The 18614-nt window shown below is 44.6% G+C and overlaps 1 protein-coding gene across 1 annotated transcript; it reads right to left on the bottom strand.

Moving 5' to 3' along the window:
* Window positions 1-15449: 15449 nt before the first annotated feature.
* On the bottom strand, window positions 15450-17300 carry LOC121839695 (extensin-2-like). Its single transcript, XM_042299940.1, has one exon. The coding sequence runs from the start codon at window positions 17298-17300 to the stop codon at window positions 15450-15452; it is 1851 nt and encodes a 616-aa protein (XP_042155874.1).
* Between the last annotated feature and the right edge of the window lie 1314 nt (window positions 17301-18614).

Below are 18614 nucleotides of genomic sequence, written 5' to 3'. Positions count from 1 at the left end.
GGTTGATATTCTGAATATTTCAGGATATCTACAGTATAGAAGACTATAATATAGACTAGAATATTGATTCTTCACTCATTTTATTTACAGTAGGCAACATTTAAAGCACTTTTGGTGCAAATTTGAACATGAATATATTTTGATATATATTTTTTAGACTTTACAATGTGACAGGAACGATAGTCTAGCACTTAGAATTCGTAAATGGAATTTAATTCTAATTCAATGCCTGCACTCTATCACCCTTATGTGTGAATTAGCCCATACACTCCTGTGGATGTTATTAGCGTAGGACAACAACACAGGACATGGAGCTAGGTGTGGTATACAGTAGCATAGCAGCTAACAGTCCTTTGACTTTCAGCCAGCCCTTCGAAATGTAATGGCTGTATTGAATTTGTTAACAACATCCCCCCACAGCCATATGACCAAAGACCATGATGCTTGTGAGTCCATCTGTACAGACATGATGCTGCTTCTCTCTGTGGTTCACTGTAAAGAAGCAGTGAGTAGATACTGTAGCCCAATGGTCCGGGATTGTTATCACCCCCCTCCCCTCAAATGGCACCGTAGTGATTCCCAATATAGTGCACTACTTTAGACCAGGGCTCAGCACCCTATGCCCTATATAGTGCACTACAGTACTTTTGACCAGGACTCAGCACCCTATTCCCTATATAGTGCACTACAGTACTTTAGACCAGGGCTCAGCACCCTATTCCCTATATAGTGCACTACTTTTGACCAGAGTTTGCATTCCAAATAGCACCCTATTGCCTATATAAAAGTAGTGCACTATAAGTGGAGTAGTTTGCCATTTGGGTGCGTGATCTGTGTGAACAGGTCTGAGAAACTGGATGCTGGGATATGTTGACCAGGAAGTTTTTCTCATCGCCTGAAGGAATCAGGGAAATATATTTAGGAGGAGATGAAGGATGATGATGATGATGGGGTTGTATGCGTCTGATGTAGAAGAGTTAACATCCACACAGACAGTACAGGGCTATTATGCAGGTAGCCTATCAGGCAGCCCAGCGGTTGGGCCAGTAACCGAAAGGAAGCTGATTCGATTACCCGAGCCAACAAGTTAAAAATGGTTGATGTGCCCTGAGCAAGGCACTTAACACTAATTTGCTCCAGGTGTGCTGTACTATTATGGCTGACCCTGTAAAACAACACATTACACTGCACCTATCCAGTATATGTGAGAATACAACATCTTTTATTCAATTGTTTAATTGACTCTTTATGTGTAGGTGGTACTGTACACTGTACTGTACCTCTCTCTTTCTCCCTGTCCCCTCCCTATCTTTCTCTCCTCTCTCCTTCTTCCCTGTCCCCTCCCTCTCTCTCCCTCCTCCTCTCTCCTTCCTTGTACCCTCCCTCCCTCTTTCTCCCTCCTCATCCCTGTCCCCTCCCTCTCTCTCTCCTTTCTCTCTCATTCTCCCTTTCCCTTCCCTCCTACTCTCTCTCTCCTTGTTATCACTCTGTCTCCTTGTCCCCTCCCACTCTCTCTCCTTCTCATCTCTCTGTCTCCCTGTCCTCTCCCTCCATCTCCATTTTTTTCACCATCACAAAATGTTCTCGCACTGCCTGGATCTCTCTTGAAGTCACATGGTCTCCCCCTGCTCAGCTCAGCTCAGCTCTGTTCAGCTATTCCATGACTGCAAGGTGCATCAACGGGTGGTTAAGACAGCCTAGTACATCTCTGGGACCATGCTGCCACCCATCCAGGACATCTACTTGAAACGTTGCTTGAGATAGTCCTGCAGCATCATCAAGGACCCCACACACCCCAGCCATGAGCTGTTCACTCCCTTACCGTTGGGCAGACAGACAGTTTCGGAGCATGAGGTCTGATAACAACAGGCTTAGATACCGTTTCTATTGCTGAGCACTTGAACTGGAATGACCACACACACACACACACGCACGCACGCACACACGCATGCACACACACATGCGCACACACACACAAAGAGTGACTGCATCTGCACAGCACAGGGAGACAACCTGAGCACTTGGACATTGCCACAGCACTAGGACATTACCACAACACTGGGACATTAGAATAGCACCTGGACATTACCACAGCACTGGGACTTTACCAGAACACTGGGACATTAGAATGTCACTGGGACGTTACCACAACACTAGGACATTATCACAGCACTGGGACATTACTATGCACTGAGACATTAGAATAGCACTGGGACATTAGAATAGCACTGGGACATTAGAATAGCACTGGGACATTACTATAGCACTGGGACATTAAAAGAACTGGGACATTAGAATAGCACTGGGACATTAGAATAGCACTGGGACTTTACTATAGCACTGGGACATTAGAATAGCACTAGGACATGAGAATAGCACTGTGACATTAGAACTGGGACATTATAATAGCACTGGGACATTAGAATAGCACTGGGACATTACTATAGCACTGGGACATGAGAATAGCACTAGGACATTACTCTAGCACTGGGACAGTAGAATACCACTGGGACATTAGAATAGCACTAGGGCATGACTATATCACTGGGACATTAGAACTGGGACAATAGAATACCACTGGGACATTAGAATAGCACTAGGACATTGCAATATCACTAGGACATTACTATAGCACTGGGACAGTAGAATAGCACTGGGACATTAGAATAACACTAGGACATTACTATGGCACTGGGACATTCGAATAGCACTGGGATATTAGAATAGCACTGGGACATTAGAATAGCACTGGGACATAAGAAAATCACTGGGACGGTAGAATAGCACTGGGACATTACTATAGCACTGGGACATTAGAATAGCACTGGGACATTAGAATAGCACTGGGACATAAGAAAATCACTGGGACGGTAGAATAGCACTGGGACATTACTATAGCACTGGGACATTAGAATAGCACTGGGACATTAGAATAGCACTGGGACATTAGAATAGCACTGGGACATTAGAATAGCACTGGGACATTAGAACATCACTGGGACGGTAGAATAGCACTGGGACATTACTATAGCACTGGGACAGTAGAATAGCACTGGTGCATTACTATAGCACTGGGACATTACTGTAGCACTGGGACATTAGAATAGCACTGGGACATTAGAATAGCACCGGGACATTAGAACAGCACTGGAACATTACTGTAGCACTGGGACATTAGATTTGCACTGGGACATTACTGTAGCACTGGGACATTAGATTTGCACTGGTGCAGTACTATAGCACTTGGACATTAGAATGTCACTGGGACATTAGATTAGCACTGGGACATTACTATAGCACTGGGACATTAGAATGTCACTGGGACATTAGATTAGCACTGGGACATTAGAATAGCACTGGGACATTTGAATAGCACTGGGACATTAGAATAGCACTGGGACATAAGAAAATCACTGGAACGGTAGAATAGCACTGGGACATTACTATAGCACTGGGACATTAGATTAGCACTGGGACATTACTGTAGCACTGGGACATTATAATGTTACTGGGACATTAGAATAGCACTGGAACATTAGAATAGCACTGGGACATTACTGTAGCACTGGGACATTTGAATAGCACTAGGACATTACTGTAGCACTGGGGCATTAGAATAGCACTGGGACATTAGAATAGCACTGGGACATTAGAATAGCACTGGGCCATTAGATTAGCACTGGGCCATTACTGTAGCACTGGGACATTAGAATGTCACTGGGACATTAGAATAGCACTGGGACATTAGAATAGAACTGGGCCATTACTGTAGCACTGGGACATTAGAATGTCACTGGGACATTAGAATAGCACTGGGACATTAGAATAGAACTGGGACATTACTGTAGGACTGGAACATTCGATTAGCACTGGGACATTACTATAGCACTGGGACATTAGAATAGCACTGGGACATTAGAATAGCACTGGGACATTACTGTAGCACTGGGACATTAGATTTGCACTGGGACATTACTGTAGCACTGGGACATTAGATTTGCACTGGTGCAGTACTATAGCACTTGGACATTAGAATGTCACTGGGACATTAGATTAGCACTGGGACATTACTATAGCACTGGGACATTAGAATGTCACTGGGACGTTAGATTAGCACTGGGACATTAGAATGTCACTGGGACATTAGATTAGCACTGGGACATTACTATAGCACTGGGACATTAGAATGTCACTGGGACGTTAGAATAGCACTGGGACATTAGAATGTCACTGGGACATTAGATTAGCACTGGGACATTACTATAGCACTGGGACATTAGAATGTCACTGGGACGTTAGAACAGCACTGGGACATTAGCTTTGCACTGGTGCATTACTATAGCACTGGGACATTAGAATAGCACTGGGACATTAGATTAGCACTGGGACATTACTATAGCACTGGGACATTAGAATGTCACTGGGACGTTAGAACAGCACTGGGACATTAGTATAGCACTGGGACATTAGAATAGCACTGGGACATTAGAATAGCACTGGGACATTACTATAGCACTGGGACATTAGAATAGCACTGGGACATTAGATTAGCACTGGGACATTACTGTAGCACTGGGACATTATAATGTTACTGGGACATTAGAATAGCACTGGAACATTAGAATAGCACTGGGACATTACTGTAGCACTGGGACATTAGAATGTCACTGGGACATTAGAATAGCACTAGGACATTACTCTAGCACTGGGGCATTAGAATAGCACTGGGACATTAGAATAGCACTGGGACATTAGAATAGCACTGGGACATTAGAATAGCACTGGGCCATTACTGTAGCACTGGGACATTAGAATGTCACTGGGACATTAGAATAGCACTGGGACATTAGAATAGCACTGGGACATTAGAATAGCACTGGGACATTACTGTAGCACTGGAACATTCGATTAGCACTGGGACATTACTATAGCACTGGGACATTAGAATAGCACTGGGACATTAGAATAGCACTGGGACATTACTGTAGCACTGGGACATTATAATGTTACTGGGACATTAGAATAGCACTGGAACATTAGAATAGCACTGGGACATTACTGTAGCACTGGGACATTCACTGGGACATTATAGCACTGGGACATTACTGGGGCATTAGAATAGCACTGGGACATTAGAATAGCACTGGGACATTGAATAGCACTGGGGGAGCCCTGGGCCATTAGCACTGGGACATTAGAATGTCACTGGGACATTGAATAGCACTGGGACATTAGAATAGCACTGGGACATTAGAATAGAGCTGGGACATTAGAATAGCACTGGGACATTAGAATAGCACTGGGACATTAGAATAGCACTGGGACATTAGAATAGCACTGGGACATTAGATTAGCACTGGGACATTACTATAGCACTGGGACATTAGAATAGCACTGGGACATTACTATAGCAATGGGACATTGCTATAGCACTGGGACATTGCTATAGCACTGGGACATTGCTATAGCACTGGGACATTGCTATAGCACTGGGACATTAGAATGTCACTGGGACATTACTCTAGTGCTGGGACATTAGAATATCACTGGGACATTAGAATGGCACTTGGACATTAGAATAGCACTGGGACATTAGATTAGCACTGGGACATGGCTATAGCACTTGGACATTAGAATAGCACTGGGACATTAGATTAGCACTGGGACATTAGAATAGCACTGGGACATTAGATTAGCACTGGGACATTACTATAGCACTGGGTCATTAGAATAGCACTGGGACATTAGAATGTCACTGGGACATTAGAATAGCACTGGGACATTAGAATGTCACTGGGACGTTAGAATAGCACTGGGACATTATAATGTCACTGGGACGTTAGAATAGCACTGGTGCATTACTATAGCACTGGGACATTAGAATAGCACTGGGACATTAGAATAGCACTGGGACATTAGAATAGCACTGGAACATTAGAATAGCACTGGGACATTAGATTAGCACTGGGACATTAGAATAGCACTGGGACATTAGAATAGCACTGGGACATTAGAATAGCACTGGGACATTAGAATAGCACTGGAACATTAGAATAGCACTGGGACATTAGATTAGCACTGGGACATTAGAATAGCACTGGGACATTAGAATAGCACTGGGACATTAGAATAGCACTGGAACATTAGAATAGCACTGGGACATTAGATTAGCACTGGGGCATTACTTTAGCACTGGGCCATTAGATTAGCACTGGGCCATTACTGTTTGAAAACCAAAATGGTAACATGGCTTTTAAAGAGTTACCGTAAGTTGTCAGACCTGAGATTTACGTTCTGTGGCATTCCAAACTCCATTTCTGTCATTATTTTCATGTTCATATTTCAGGTGATCAACTCCTTGCTGTAGAAAATCAGAGCAGCCTGTTTGCACAGAGTGCACAGCCTACAATACAATTCAGAAATAATGTCCAGGATTCTGTGTAATTTACCACAACATAAACCAAAGACAGGAAACTGTCTTATTTTTTATTTTTAGTTGGTAGAAGGTCCTGTTTTATGATACTGTCCATCACAGGAGGTTGGTGGCACCTTAATTGGCGAGGACGGGCTTGTGGTAATGACTGGAGCGGAATTAGTGGAATGGTATCAAACACATGGTTTCCATGGTTTCCAGGTCTTTGATTCCATTCCATTTGCTCTGTTCCGGCCATTATTATGAGCCGTTCTCCACTCAACAGCCTCCACTGCTGTATATGATGTAGCTAGGAAACGTCCTTGTGGCACTTCTGGTGGTGTCTGGGTCTTCTCACACCCCTTCTAGGTCGAGGGGAAGCTCCTTGCATCTACAGGTCAACATGGAAACACCTCTTTCAATTACAATGTAATAACCAAAAACTCAACTGAAAAAACGACAGAAAACTAATGTAGATCTTTTGCAATAATTTTGACAAACAAAAGACAACATTAACAAGTAATTATACACAATTCGAGAATATAAGGTCTAATCTGCAACAGAGTTATTGACTTTGTTCTATATCATGTTCTCTACCTATAAAGTACTCTAAAAAAATGTTCTTGCATCATTCTAACCAATCAGGGATCGGAACTTTATTGTTATCTTTTTGCAGATAGAACCTTCTAATTCTAAGATCACGAATTGTCACATACAGTTGAAGTCGGAAGTTTACATACACTTATGTTGGAGTTATTAAAACTCGTTTTTCAACCACTCCACAAATTTCTTGTTAACAAACTATCGTTTTGGCAAGTTGGTTGGGACATCTACTTCATGCACGACACAAGTAGTTTTTCAAACAATTGTTTAGACAGATTATTTCACTTATAATTTACTGTATCACAATTCCAGTGGGTCAGAAGTTTACATACACTAAGTTGACTGTGCCTTTAAACAGCTTGGAAAATTCCAGAAAATGATGTCATGGCTTTAGAAGCTTCTGAAAGGCTAATTGACATTATTTGATTCAATTGGAGGTGTCCATGTGGATGTATTTCAAGGCCTACCTTCAAACTCAGTGCCTCTTTGCTTGACATAATTGGAAAATCAAAAGAAATCAGCCAAGACCTCAGAAAAAAATGTAGACCTCCACAAGTCTGGTTCATTCTTGGGAGCAATTTCCAAACGCCTGAAGGTACCGCGTTCATCTGTTCATCTGTTCATCTGTAAACAATAGTACGGAGGTATAAAAACCATGTGACCACGCAGCCATCATACCGCTCAGGAAGGAGACGCGTTCTGTCTCCTAGAGATAAGAGTACTTTGGTACGAAAAGTGCAAATCAATCCCAGAACAACAGCAAAGAACCTTGTGAAGATGCTGGAGGAAACAGGTACAAAAGTATCTATATCCACAGTAAAACGAGTCCTATATCGACATAACCTGAAGGCCGCTCAGCAAGGAAGAAGCCACTGCTCCAAAACGGCCATAAAAAAAACAGTATACAGTTTGCAACTGGACATGGGACAAAGATCGTACTTTTTGGAGAAATGTCCTCTGGTCTGATGAAACAAAAATAGAATTGTTTGGCCATAATGAACATCGTTATGTTTGGAGGAGAATGGGGGAGGCTTGCAAGCCGAAGAACACCATCCCAACCGTGAAGCCCGGGGGTGGCAGCATCATGTTGTGGGGGTGCTTTTCTGCAGGATGGACTGGTGCACTTCACAAAATAGATGGCATCATGAGGAGGAAAGTTATGAGGATATATTGAAGCAACATCTCAACACATCAGTCAGGAAGTTAAAGCTTGGTCGCAAATGGGTCTTCCAAATGGACAATGACCCCAAGCATACACCCAAAGTTGTGGCAAAATGGCTTAAGGACAACAATGTCAAGGTATTGGAGTGGCCATCATAAATCCCTAACCTCAAGCCTATAGAAAATATGTGGGCAGAAGCTTGTGGAAGGCTAACCGAAATGTTTGACCCAAGTTAAACAATTTAAAGGCAATGCTACCAAATACTAATTGAGTGTTTGTATACTTCTGACCCACTGGGAATGTGATGAAAGAAATACAAGCTGAAATAAATAATTCTCTCCACTATTATTCTGACATTTCACATTCTTAAAATAAAGTGGTGATCCTAACTAACCCTAAAACAGGGAATTTTTACGAGGATTAAATGTCAGGAATTGTGAAAAACTGAGTTTAAATGTATTTTGCTAAGGTGAATGTAAACTTCCGACTTCAACTGTATATATATATTCAAACAACATTTATCTTAACCCTGGAGTGAACATTGTTCTGTTCACACTGGTATTTTCAAATCGGAGCAAGACTTTTAATCTAATTCAAACCAGGGTAAAAATGTGAAAACATTGGTGTTGAGCTTGTGCAGAGATGAAAGGGTTTAATATGACTAAATTACTTTGGTACCTTCTGTGTTGGGGAGACCCAGGTTGTTCAAGCTGAATCTGTCGCCTCTGCACAGTGGTGGACACCGACCAATACAACACATATAACAGTTGCCTCTCCTCTTTTTAATATCCTGTCCATACTATTGCAAGGACTACCTACCTGAAACGTATTGTGATGGCTCAGATATAAATTATCTTCATTGTCCTACCTAGAACACGTCCATAATGTTCCAACAACTATGGTGGATGTGTAAACAGATCAGTGCAGTGCAGCTTGGCATTGTTCTGCTCGACAGAGTGGTTTGAAAAGTGTGAAAGGTCAGTCGCATCATCAACAGCTAGCCTGCTTTACGATACTCTGATTCTGACTGGAATGTCTATCTGTGGTGTGCTACTAACAAAATGTCAGTGCCCTTACTTCTCTCGTTTGGTGCTGGCCAGCCACTGTATGAAGTCTTTAGCCTTGATCTTATCTAGGTAGTGGGTGTAGTCATTGGTGAACGTTCCGTCTGAATGCCTTTTGAAGCTGTTGATGCCATTCTGTCCTCTCTGCAGCTCATATGTACGCCACCTGGGAGGAATAAGGCGTGATGAGGGGCCACAGTGTTAATTCTCCTTATGATGTGCATGTTAATAATTACTTGAGTCCATTTTGGAGATTTTAAAACAGAATATTTTTCAATCAGGATATTTCAATTATTAAATTGGAATTTCAATTTACACCCTGGACTGACTGTATTGAAATGACCCAAACACTGATGCTGCAAAGAATCTGCCAGTTAGAATGTTACAGGAAAAAAACCTGGATTATTATTCAGTCATTTCAATTTAGCAAGGTAACTAACTAGATAAGATAGTTAAGATAAGATAATCATTGAGATAAGATAGATAATATAAGCATTGAGATTTTTTTAACCTTTATTTAACTAGGCAAGTCAGTTAAGAACAAATTCTTATTTTCAATCACAGCCTAGGAACAGTGGGTTAACTGCCTGTTCAGGGGCAGAACATAGATTTATACCTTGTCAGCTCAGGGGTTTGAACTTGCAACCTTCCGGTTACAAGTCCACCACTCTAACCACTAGGCTACCCTGATAAGATAGGTAAGCATTGAGATATGATAATATAAGATAAATAAGCATTGAGATAAGATAAGATAGATAACATAGGTAAGCATTGAGATAAGATAATAGAAGATAAATACGCATTGAGATAAGATAAGATAGATAAGATAGGTAAGCATTGAGAGTAGCCTGTGGTGTTACCCTGACTGGCTGGCTAAGGCTTTGTCCTCCAGCACCATCTCATCAGTACCAGGACAGAGCAACAGAAGCAGCAGACACCACACTGAACCACACATCCCTGCGTCTGGGTCTGGTCAGGTCTCCTCACTGGAGAAACAGGGAGAATAGCATGAGAAAATTACATTAACCTAGCCTTGAAGACTTGTGTTGGCTCCCCAAGCGAATGCGTAGGCTTTATCCCGGTGGGCTAACACAGTCTTGTGGTTCGCAGATGACCCAAATTCAAACCCAGTCAATCAAACAAACATGCAGTCAATGGATGAGTTTTAAACCTGACCTTTTAGAATGTACAGCAGCAGAAGTGGTCCTTGGAAGTCTTCCTCTAGCAAGAGGAACCGCTGGGAGCTGAAGTCTATTGTAGTGAACACACGGCCCCAAAACCCTATCTGGGAGAGAGAGGTACTTCACACACTACTGTAGCTTCAAGACACTTTGAGAGAGAGGGGCTTCTTCTCACAAACCACTGGAGATCTGTCATCATCCCTGTCACTTTATAAGGATACCAGGTGTCTTCCTGTGACACCTAGGTCAACTCGCACACTGTTGGATCCACAAGGGGCTCTTAACACTATCCTCAGACCATCGCTCTCTCTCTCGCTCTCTTTTTCTCTCCCTCTCTTTCTCATTATAGTAGTCCACATGATGCTCTGGAGAGCCCCCCCCCCCTCTCTATCTCTCGTTTCCCCGTCCCCCTCATTATGGTGGAGGTTATTGAGTCTTTGGAACCTGTTTGAGGTGACCTCTCCATACAGGTCAATGAGTCAGAGTTTTCTGTCAGTGACAACTCACTCATACAGCAGGTGTGAACCTGGCACGTAGAGATAGAGATGGATAGAGGACGCACTTGCCGCAAAGCTTCTTTTAGCATGGGCAGCACCATTTGGGCTTCCTCAATGTTAAAGTAGTCAACTTGGTGGGACTTGCAATGGGTTAAGGAGGGATCACAGAATTCCATCCAGGTCACCAGGATGGATCAGACAATTAATTCAACAGAATTATGGCAGTAAATCCCTGGCTTTATTCCTGTTGAGATGACAAACTCCAGGTGGTGGTATGCACAATTTCAGTTTGTTTATGAACTGTCAATAGACTCAAAGAAATATAAGAAGTGAAGACAGTTAAATGAAGATGGCGTTCATTATGATGTCATAGAAGCCATCATAGCGAAGATACTTTCCCATCTCTATGTTGACCTGTCACGCTTCCTACCCGCTCCCCCTCTCTGGTGCTCATTGTCGCCTGTTTACTCATTATTACGCACACCTGCCACCATCGGTATGCACACCTGGACTCCATCACCTTCCTGATTACCTCCTCTATACCTGTCACTCCCCTTGGTTCTTTCCTCAGGTGTTATTGACTCTTTCTGTTTCTGTTTCATGGCTGTATGCTTTTCATGTTTATTGTTTTGTACAATGTTCTATTCATTATAAAAGTTGCACTCCCTGTACTTGTTTCCCGACTCCCAGCGTACACGTTACAGTACATGACTCCACCAGCATCAGAGTGTGTTGGTTTAGAGAAGATTATAGTTGAAACCTTTAAATCTTCTAATAGTTTCTCCTGACATACGTTCAAATGTAATACATGTCAAACTAAGTACCTGGCCAGTGCGCACTGGCTAGATCTTTGCACAAGGGGGCGCTGTGAGAGCATAGCACAGTTTCCCATGCTGCTCCATAGGCAAGCACCAGGGTCTTGAAGATGATGCTTAGACGTGGAGTGTGCGGAGGAGCGGGATGACATGGGAGAACATAGGAAGGTTGAACACCAGGCGGGCTGCAGCGTTCTGGATAAGTTTCAGGGGTTTGATGGCCCAAGCGGGGAGCCCAGCTAATAGGGAGTCGGAGTAGTCGAGATGGGAGATGACAAGTGCCTCGATTAGGACCTGCGCCACTTCCTGTGTGAGAAAAGGTTGTACTCTACCGATGTTGTAGAGCATGAATTTGCAGGAGCGAGTCACTGCGTTGATTTATAAATAAATTATCTGGGCTTCCGAAAGGCCTGATCTCTTTAATATGTTCTGAACAAAAATATAAACGCAACATGCAACAATTTCAAAGATTTTACTGTTACAGTTCACATAAGGAAATCAGTCAATGTAAATAAATGAATTAGGCCCTAATCTATGGATTTCACAGGACTGGGAATACAGATATGCATCTGTTGATGACAGATACCTTTAAAAAAAAAAGGTAGGGGCGTGGATCAGAAAACCAGTCAGTGTCTGATGTGACTACTATTTGTCTCAAGCAGCGCAACAACATCGTCTTCGCATAGAGTTGATCAGGCGGTTGATTGTGGCCTGTGGAATGTTGTCCCACTCCTCTTCAACGGCTGTGCTAAATTGCTGGATATTGGCGAGAACTGGAACACGGTGTCGTACACGTGGATCCAGAGCATCCTTAACGTGTATAATGAGTGACATCTCTGGTGAGTATGCAGGCCATGGAAGAAATTGGGCATTTTCAGCTTCCAGGAATTGTGTACAGACCATTAAGACATCGGGCTGAAACACGAGTTGATGGTGGCGGATTATTGGCACAACAATGTGCCTCAGGATCTCGCCACGGTATCTCTGTGCATTCAAATTGCCATCGATAAAATGCAATTGTGTTCGTTGTCCATAGCTTATGCTTGCCCATACCATAACTCCACCACCACCATGGGGCACTCTGTTCACAACACTGACCTCAGCAAACCGCTCACCCACACGATGCCATACAGGGGGTTTTTGGTTGTGAGGCTGGTTGGACGTACTGCTAAATTCTCTAAAACAGCTTATGGTGGAGAAATTATTTAAATTCTCTGACAACAGCTTAGGTGGACATTCCTGCAGTCAGCATGCCAATTGCAAGCTCCCTCAAAACTTGAGTCATCTGTGGCATTGTGTTTTGTGACGAAACTGCACATTTTAGAGTGGCCTTTTATATTAGGTGCACCGGTGTAATGATCATGCTGTTTAATCAGCTTCTTGATATGCCACACCTGTGGATGGATTATCTTGGCAAAGGAGAAATGCTCACTAAATGCTCATACCTACTGTAAAATATGGTTGTGGATCTTTGATGTTATGGGGTTATTTTGCTTCCACTGGTCCTGGGGCCCTTGTTAAGGTCAACAGCATCATGAACTTTACTCAGTACATGGACATGTGCTTCTGCAAAGAGGCTGAAGCTTGATAAGTGGATATTCTAGCAAGACAATAACCTCAAGCACGCATCAAAATCCACAAACAAATAGTTAATTTACCACAACATTTACATTCTGCAGTGGCCATCTCAGTCTCTGAACTTGAACTCCATTGACAACATGTGGTTTGATTTGGACAGGCCAGTCCATAAGGGCAGACGAAGGATATCAAGGATCTGGAAAGATTATGTACGGAGGAATGGTCTAAATTCCCTCCCATAAAACTTTTCAGAAAAAAAGGTTTTGAAACCAATAGACAAAATATACACACCGAATATAGACCAAAGGATTTACTCATATTCTACATATAGGATAGATACAGTAAAAACATAACAATTAAACATATTTAGAGAGTATTGTTATTGAGTACTTGAGATGTACTCCCATTTGAACATTTGACAAACACAGGCGCTTTTGAAGATTTGCCCTGGTATTCTTAAAACATTATTTGGCACTGTTGGTCATTCATTTTCATAATTTTTCAGTATTTAGTTCCTTAGAAAGGTCAAGATCTAGTTTCAATCAGATCAAGCGTTAACTTGCACTAGCCGACACCCACATTTTGTTTTGGGGGGTGTTTCCAAAACAACATTTGAGACGTCCAGTTGGGGAGCACCTGCTCTTGTGGTCAATGTCACGAAGCCACACTTTCTCCAACCTCTTTTGAAGTTCAGAATGATAAAGTGTTGGCTATGTAGAAAATAGAAAATCATTACATCAGTCTTATCGAGGTGTAGATTACATCACACATGCCAGTTTTTGAACTTGTAACATGGCTGCGCAGTATTTCTACTAACGCATCTCAGTGCAGCCAATGGCAGTGTCCACAATAGGTATAACACCGGGAGCCGCTTGAGGATTTGACAGTTCCACCTCCGACACCGCCAAAACCACAGCTATACATGCGGGTGTTGGCTAGCGCGGAAATGATTGAATCTGATCTAGTCCCAGGTCTCCTAGTGGTCTCTCAGTTGTGTCACAGGCTGCAACTCTTCATCTGTCACTCATTAGTCTCCTCTCTGCGACCCCAGGGTTGGGCCTGTGATGATGTCAGTGGTCAGGGGATAAGGGTTGTATGAGGTCAGGCCTGGTTCCTGTCATATGACGCATGACTGCAACAGGCCACACAGTCCTCAGCAGTAATTGGGATAAGAGTCAACCCAGATGGCTGTGGTTTACCCACCTCTGTCTCTGTGTATGTGTGCCGTATTGCCTACTACATGAGAAGTACCACAAACAGACAAAAACTCCAGGGTCATATATTTATTAGGCACCAAATGGAAGAAAACATAAAGGACTAACTGGACTTGATCAATAAGAAACCCACATTTCTGTTGCATACCCTAATGAATAGGACGTATCTGTCAATGCTCAGGTAACGCTTCCTCATCCTCTTCCTCCTCCCTTCCTCCTAATCCTCCTCCTGCTGCTCCTCCTCCCCCTCCTCATCCTCTTCCTCCTCATCCTCCTCCTGCTGCTCCTCCTCCCCTTCCTCATCCTCCTCATCCTCCTCCTCCTGCTGCTCCTCCTCCCCTTCCTCATCCTCTTCCTCCTCCCTTCCTCCTCATCCACCACCAGCTAGCAGTGCTACCCTCCAGCTGGCTCCAGTGCTAGGGAACGGTTTGAATGCAATTAGGCCTCCCCTGGTCAAGGTGAAAAAAAAGCTTGCATCAGTATCTGACCTCTTGAATATTGATGAGGACTTTTTTTCATAAGCAATACTACGATTTGTCTGTAAATAAACAAAACAGCAGTTTACTGTTCCTAAATATGATATGAACTGACTTTTACTTCCCAACTGTGAAAAGATTTCATCAGCCAGGTTGTCATTCAGGTTTCAGTCTTTATTGACCTACATCGAAGACACACACACACCTCTCACCAACATGTCAATACCTATAGGCTACCTTATGTTCATTTCAATTGATTCTATAGATTTTCCAGGAGCACATCACAGTCACAGCATTACCAATTCTGATTCTATTTTCTTTCATTACACGCTGGGTGAAATAGGGTGAACATATCCCTGCTGCTTTATCAAGGACAAGATGACTATAAAATATAAGATTTGTTTTGAGCAAACTTTGCTACAGAAAAAGACCTACCGTCACAACTGTTCATTCTCTGTTATTCTGTAACACCAGTTGTATTTGAACTGCCCTCTCCTTGCTCTCTGTTATTCTATAACACCAGTTGTAGGGGTAATGTGGGGACTCTAGGGGTAATGTGGTGCTGTAGGGGTAGTGTGGGGACTGTAGAGGTAGTGTGGTGTTGTAGGGGTAGTGTGGGGACTGTAGAGGTAGTATGGGGGGGGGTTGTAGGGGTAGTGTGGGGTGGGGACTGTAGAGGTAGTATGGGGGTTGTAGGGGTAGTGTGGGGACTGTAGAGGTAGTATGGGGGTTGTAGGGGTAGTGTGGGGACTGTAGAGGTAGTGTGGTGCTGTAGGGGTAATGTGGGGACTGTAGAGGTAGTGTGGGGGTTGTAGCGGTAGTGTGGGGACTGTAGAGGTAGTGTGGGGGTTGTAGGGGTAGTGTGGGGACTGTAGAGGTAGTATGGGGGTTGTAGGGGTAGTGTGGGGACTGTAGAGGTAGTGTGGTGCTGTAGGGGTAGTGTGGGGACTGTAGAGGTAGTGTGGGGGCTGTAGGGGTAGTGTGGGGACTGTAGAGGTAGTGTAGGGGGGGGTTGTGGGGGGTAGGGGTAGTGTGGGGACTGTAGAGGTAGTATGGGGGTTGTGGGGGTAGTGTGGGGACTGTAGAGGTAGTGTGGGGGTTGTAGGGGTAGTGTGGGGACTGTAGAGGTAGTGTGGGGGTTGTAGTAGTGTGGGGGGTAGTGTGGGGACTGTAGAGGTAGTGTGGGGGTTGTGGGGAGGGGTAGTGTGGGGACTGTAGAGGTAGTATGGGGGTTGTAGGGGTAGTGTGGTGCTGTAGGGGTAGTGGGTGCTGTAGGGGTAGTGTGGGGACTGTAGAGGTAGTATGGGGGTTGTAGGGGTAGTGTGGGGACTGTAGAGGTAGTGTGGGGGTTGTAGGGGTAGTGTGGGGACTGTAGAGGTAGTATGGGGGTTGTAGGGGGGGTAGTGTGGGGACTGTAGGGTAGTGTGGGGACTGTAGAGGTAGTGTGGGGGTTGTAGCGGTAGTGTGGGGACTGTAGAGGTAGTGTAGTGGGGGTTGTAGGGGTAGTGTGGGGACTGTAGAGGTAGTATGGGGATTGTATGGGGTTGTAGGGGTAGTGTGGTGCTGTATGGGGGTAGTGTGGTGCTGTAGGGGTAGTGTGGGGGCTGTAGTGGGGGGGTAGTGTGGGGACTGTAGAGGTAGTGTGGGTGGGGGTTGGGGGTTGGGGTAGTGTGGGGACTGTAGGGGAGTGTAGTATAGGGGGGGGCTGTAGGGGTAGTGTGGGGACTGTAGAGGTAGTGTGGGGGTTGTAGGGGTAGTGTGGGGACTGTAGAGGTAGTGGTGCTGTATGGGGGTTGTAGGGGTAGTGTGGTGCTGTAGGGGTAGTGTGGTGCTGTAGGGGTAGTGTGGTGCTGTAGGGGTAGTGTGGTGCTGTAAGGGTAGTGTGGTGCTGTAGGGGTAGTGTGGTGAATGTAGGGGTAGTATGGTGAATGTAGTGGTAGTGTGGTGACTGTAGGGGTAGTGTGGTGAATGTAGGGGTAGTGTGGTTCTGTAGGGGTAGTGTGGAGACTGTAGGGGTAGTGTGGTGCTGTAGGGGTAGTGTGGTGCTGTAGGGGTAGTGTGGTGCTGTAGGGGTAGTGTGGTGCTGTAGGGGTAGTGTGGTGCTGTAGGGGTAGTGTGGTGGCTGTATGGGTAGTGTGGTGCTGTAGGGGTAGTGTGGTGACTGTAGGGGTAGTGTGGTGCTGTAGGGGCAGGACTGGTTACTGCTTTGGCCCTGGGAGTCGCTGTATCCCTTACTTCAAAATAGACTTGATTGCTAGCAGCTGGCAGCTCTATCTTACCATGTGTCAAGTTTCTCATCTGATGTCAATCTCTTATGTCAACATTGTCCAGGCCATGCTGTTCTGCATGGCTGTTCTGCATGGCTGTTCTGCATGGCTGTTCTGCGTAGCTGTTCTGCATGGCTGTTCTGCGTAGCTGTTCTGCATGGCTGTTCTGCATGGCTGTTCTGCATGGCTGTTCTGCATGGCTGTTCTGCAGCTGTTCTGCTGGCTGTGCTGCATGGCTGTTCTGCATAGCCTGGACAATGGAGGTTGCAAGAAGCAGCACTGAGCTGGAAAAAGGTGGAGAGAGAGAGGGAGAGGGAAGGGGGAAAAGGTTAGGGATAGAGGTGAACAGGGAGAGGGAGAGGGAAGGGGGAAAAGGTTAGGGGTAGAGGTGAACAGGGAGAGGGAGAGGGAAGGGGAAAAGGTTAGGGGTAGAGGTGAACAGGGAGAGGGAGAGGGAAGGGAAGGGGGAAAAGGTTAGGGGTAGAGGTGAACAGGGAGAGGGAGAGGGAAGGGGGAAAAGGTTAGGGGTAGAGGTGAACAGGGAGAGGGAGAGGGCAGGGGGAAAAGGTTAGGGGTAGAGGTGAACAGGGAGATGGAGAGGGAAGGGGGAAAAGGTTATGGGTAGAGGTGAACAGGGAGAGGGAGAGGGATGAGGTGAAGCGAAAGAAGGAGAGAGAGGGGGGGCAGGCTACACCTTATTTTCATGTACAATGTGAATTAAGAAATTACCCTTTGTTAATGAATGAAATCATGGTGAGGTCTGTTTGTTCGTACGTTAGTCACACTCGATATCAGCACTGGGCCGATTTGGACAAAACTTGGGTGAACTATGTGTCCTGCCATAGAGATTCAGCATTTAAAGAATGTCACTGATTTGCCCAAGGCGGGAGCTATAGTAATTAACAGACATTTGTTAGCCACATGCGATATCTCATTTGGCCCAATGGGGGGCGCTGCATCATTCTTGGGGGACGTCATGTTTACTGTTATCTTGTTTTGGTGTGGTGGTTGTTGTTGTCACATTAATATGATTCATGTTTTTGTGAGCTTGTTGCAAGGCCTCATTGTACCTCTCCTCTCCTCACTTCACCTCTCCTCTCCTCTGTCAGTATTATGAGTTAATATGATGGTGGATCATTAGCATATTTTATTATCTCATTATAAACTCTACTCGCCTAATTACCTCCAATTAACAACAATTATTGACTTCCTGCTTCCTGTTGGCCGAGAACCAATCAGAAGACAACAACAACACTCCATGGGAGGGTAGATATTAAGGTCATAGTTCTCATTCTAACACTTAGACTGACACCGTCACCGTGGCCAGGGACAACAGGCCGTGTCT

The sequence above is a fragment of the Oncorhynchus tshawytscha genome, linkage group LG16 (genome assembly GCF_018296145.1).
Source record: "Oncorhynchus tshawytscha isolate Ot180627B linkage group LG16, Otsh_v2.0, whole genome shotgun sequence".
Taxonomy (NCBI): Eukaryota; Metazoa; Chordata; class Actinopteri; order Salmoniformes; family Salmonidae; genus Oncorhynchus; species Oncorhynchus tshawytscha.
Note: the sequence above shows the minus strand (reverse complement) of the source record. Positions and strands in the feature narration are given on the sequence as shown.

Bases quoted from the DNA above. Each gene is read 5' to 3' on its own strand.
- LOC121839695 (XM_042299940.1), bottom strand. From the start codon at position 17,300: ATGAGAAACTTGACACATGGTAAGATAGAGCTGCCAGCTGCTAGCAAT.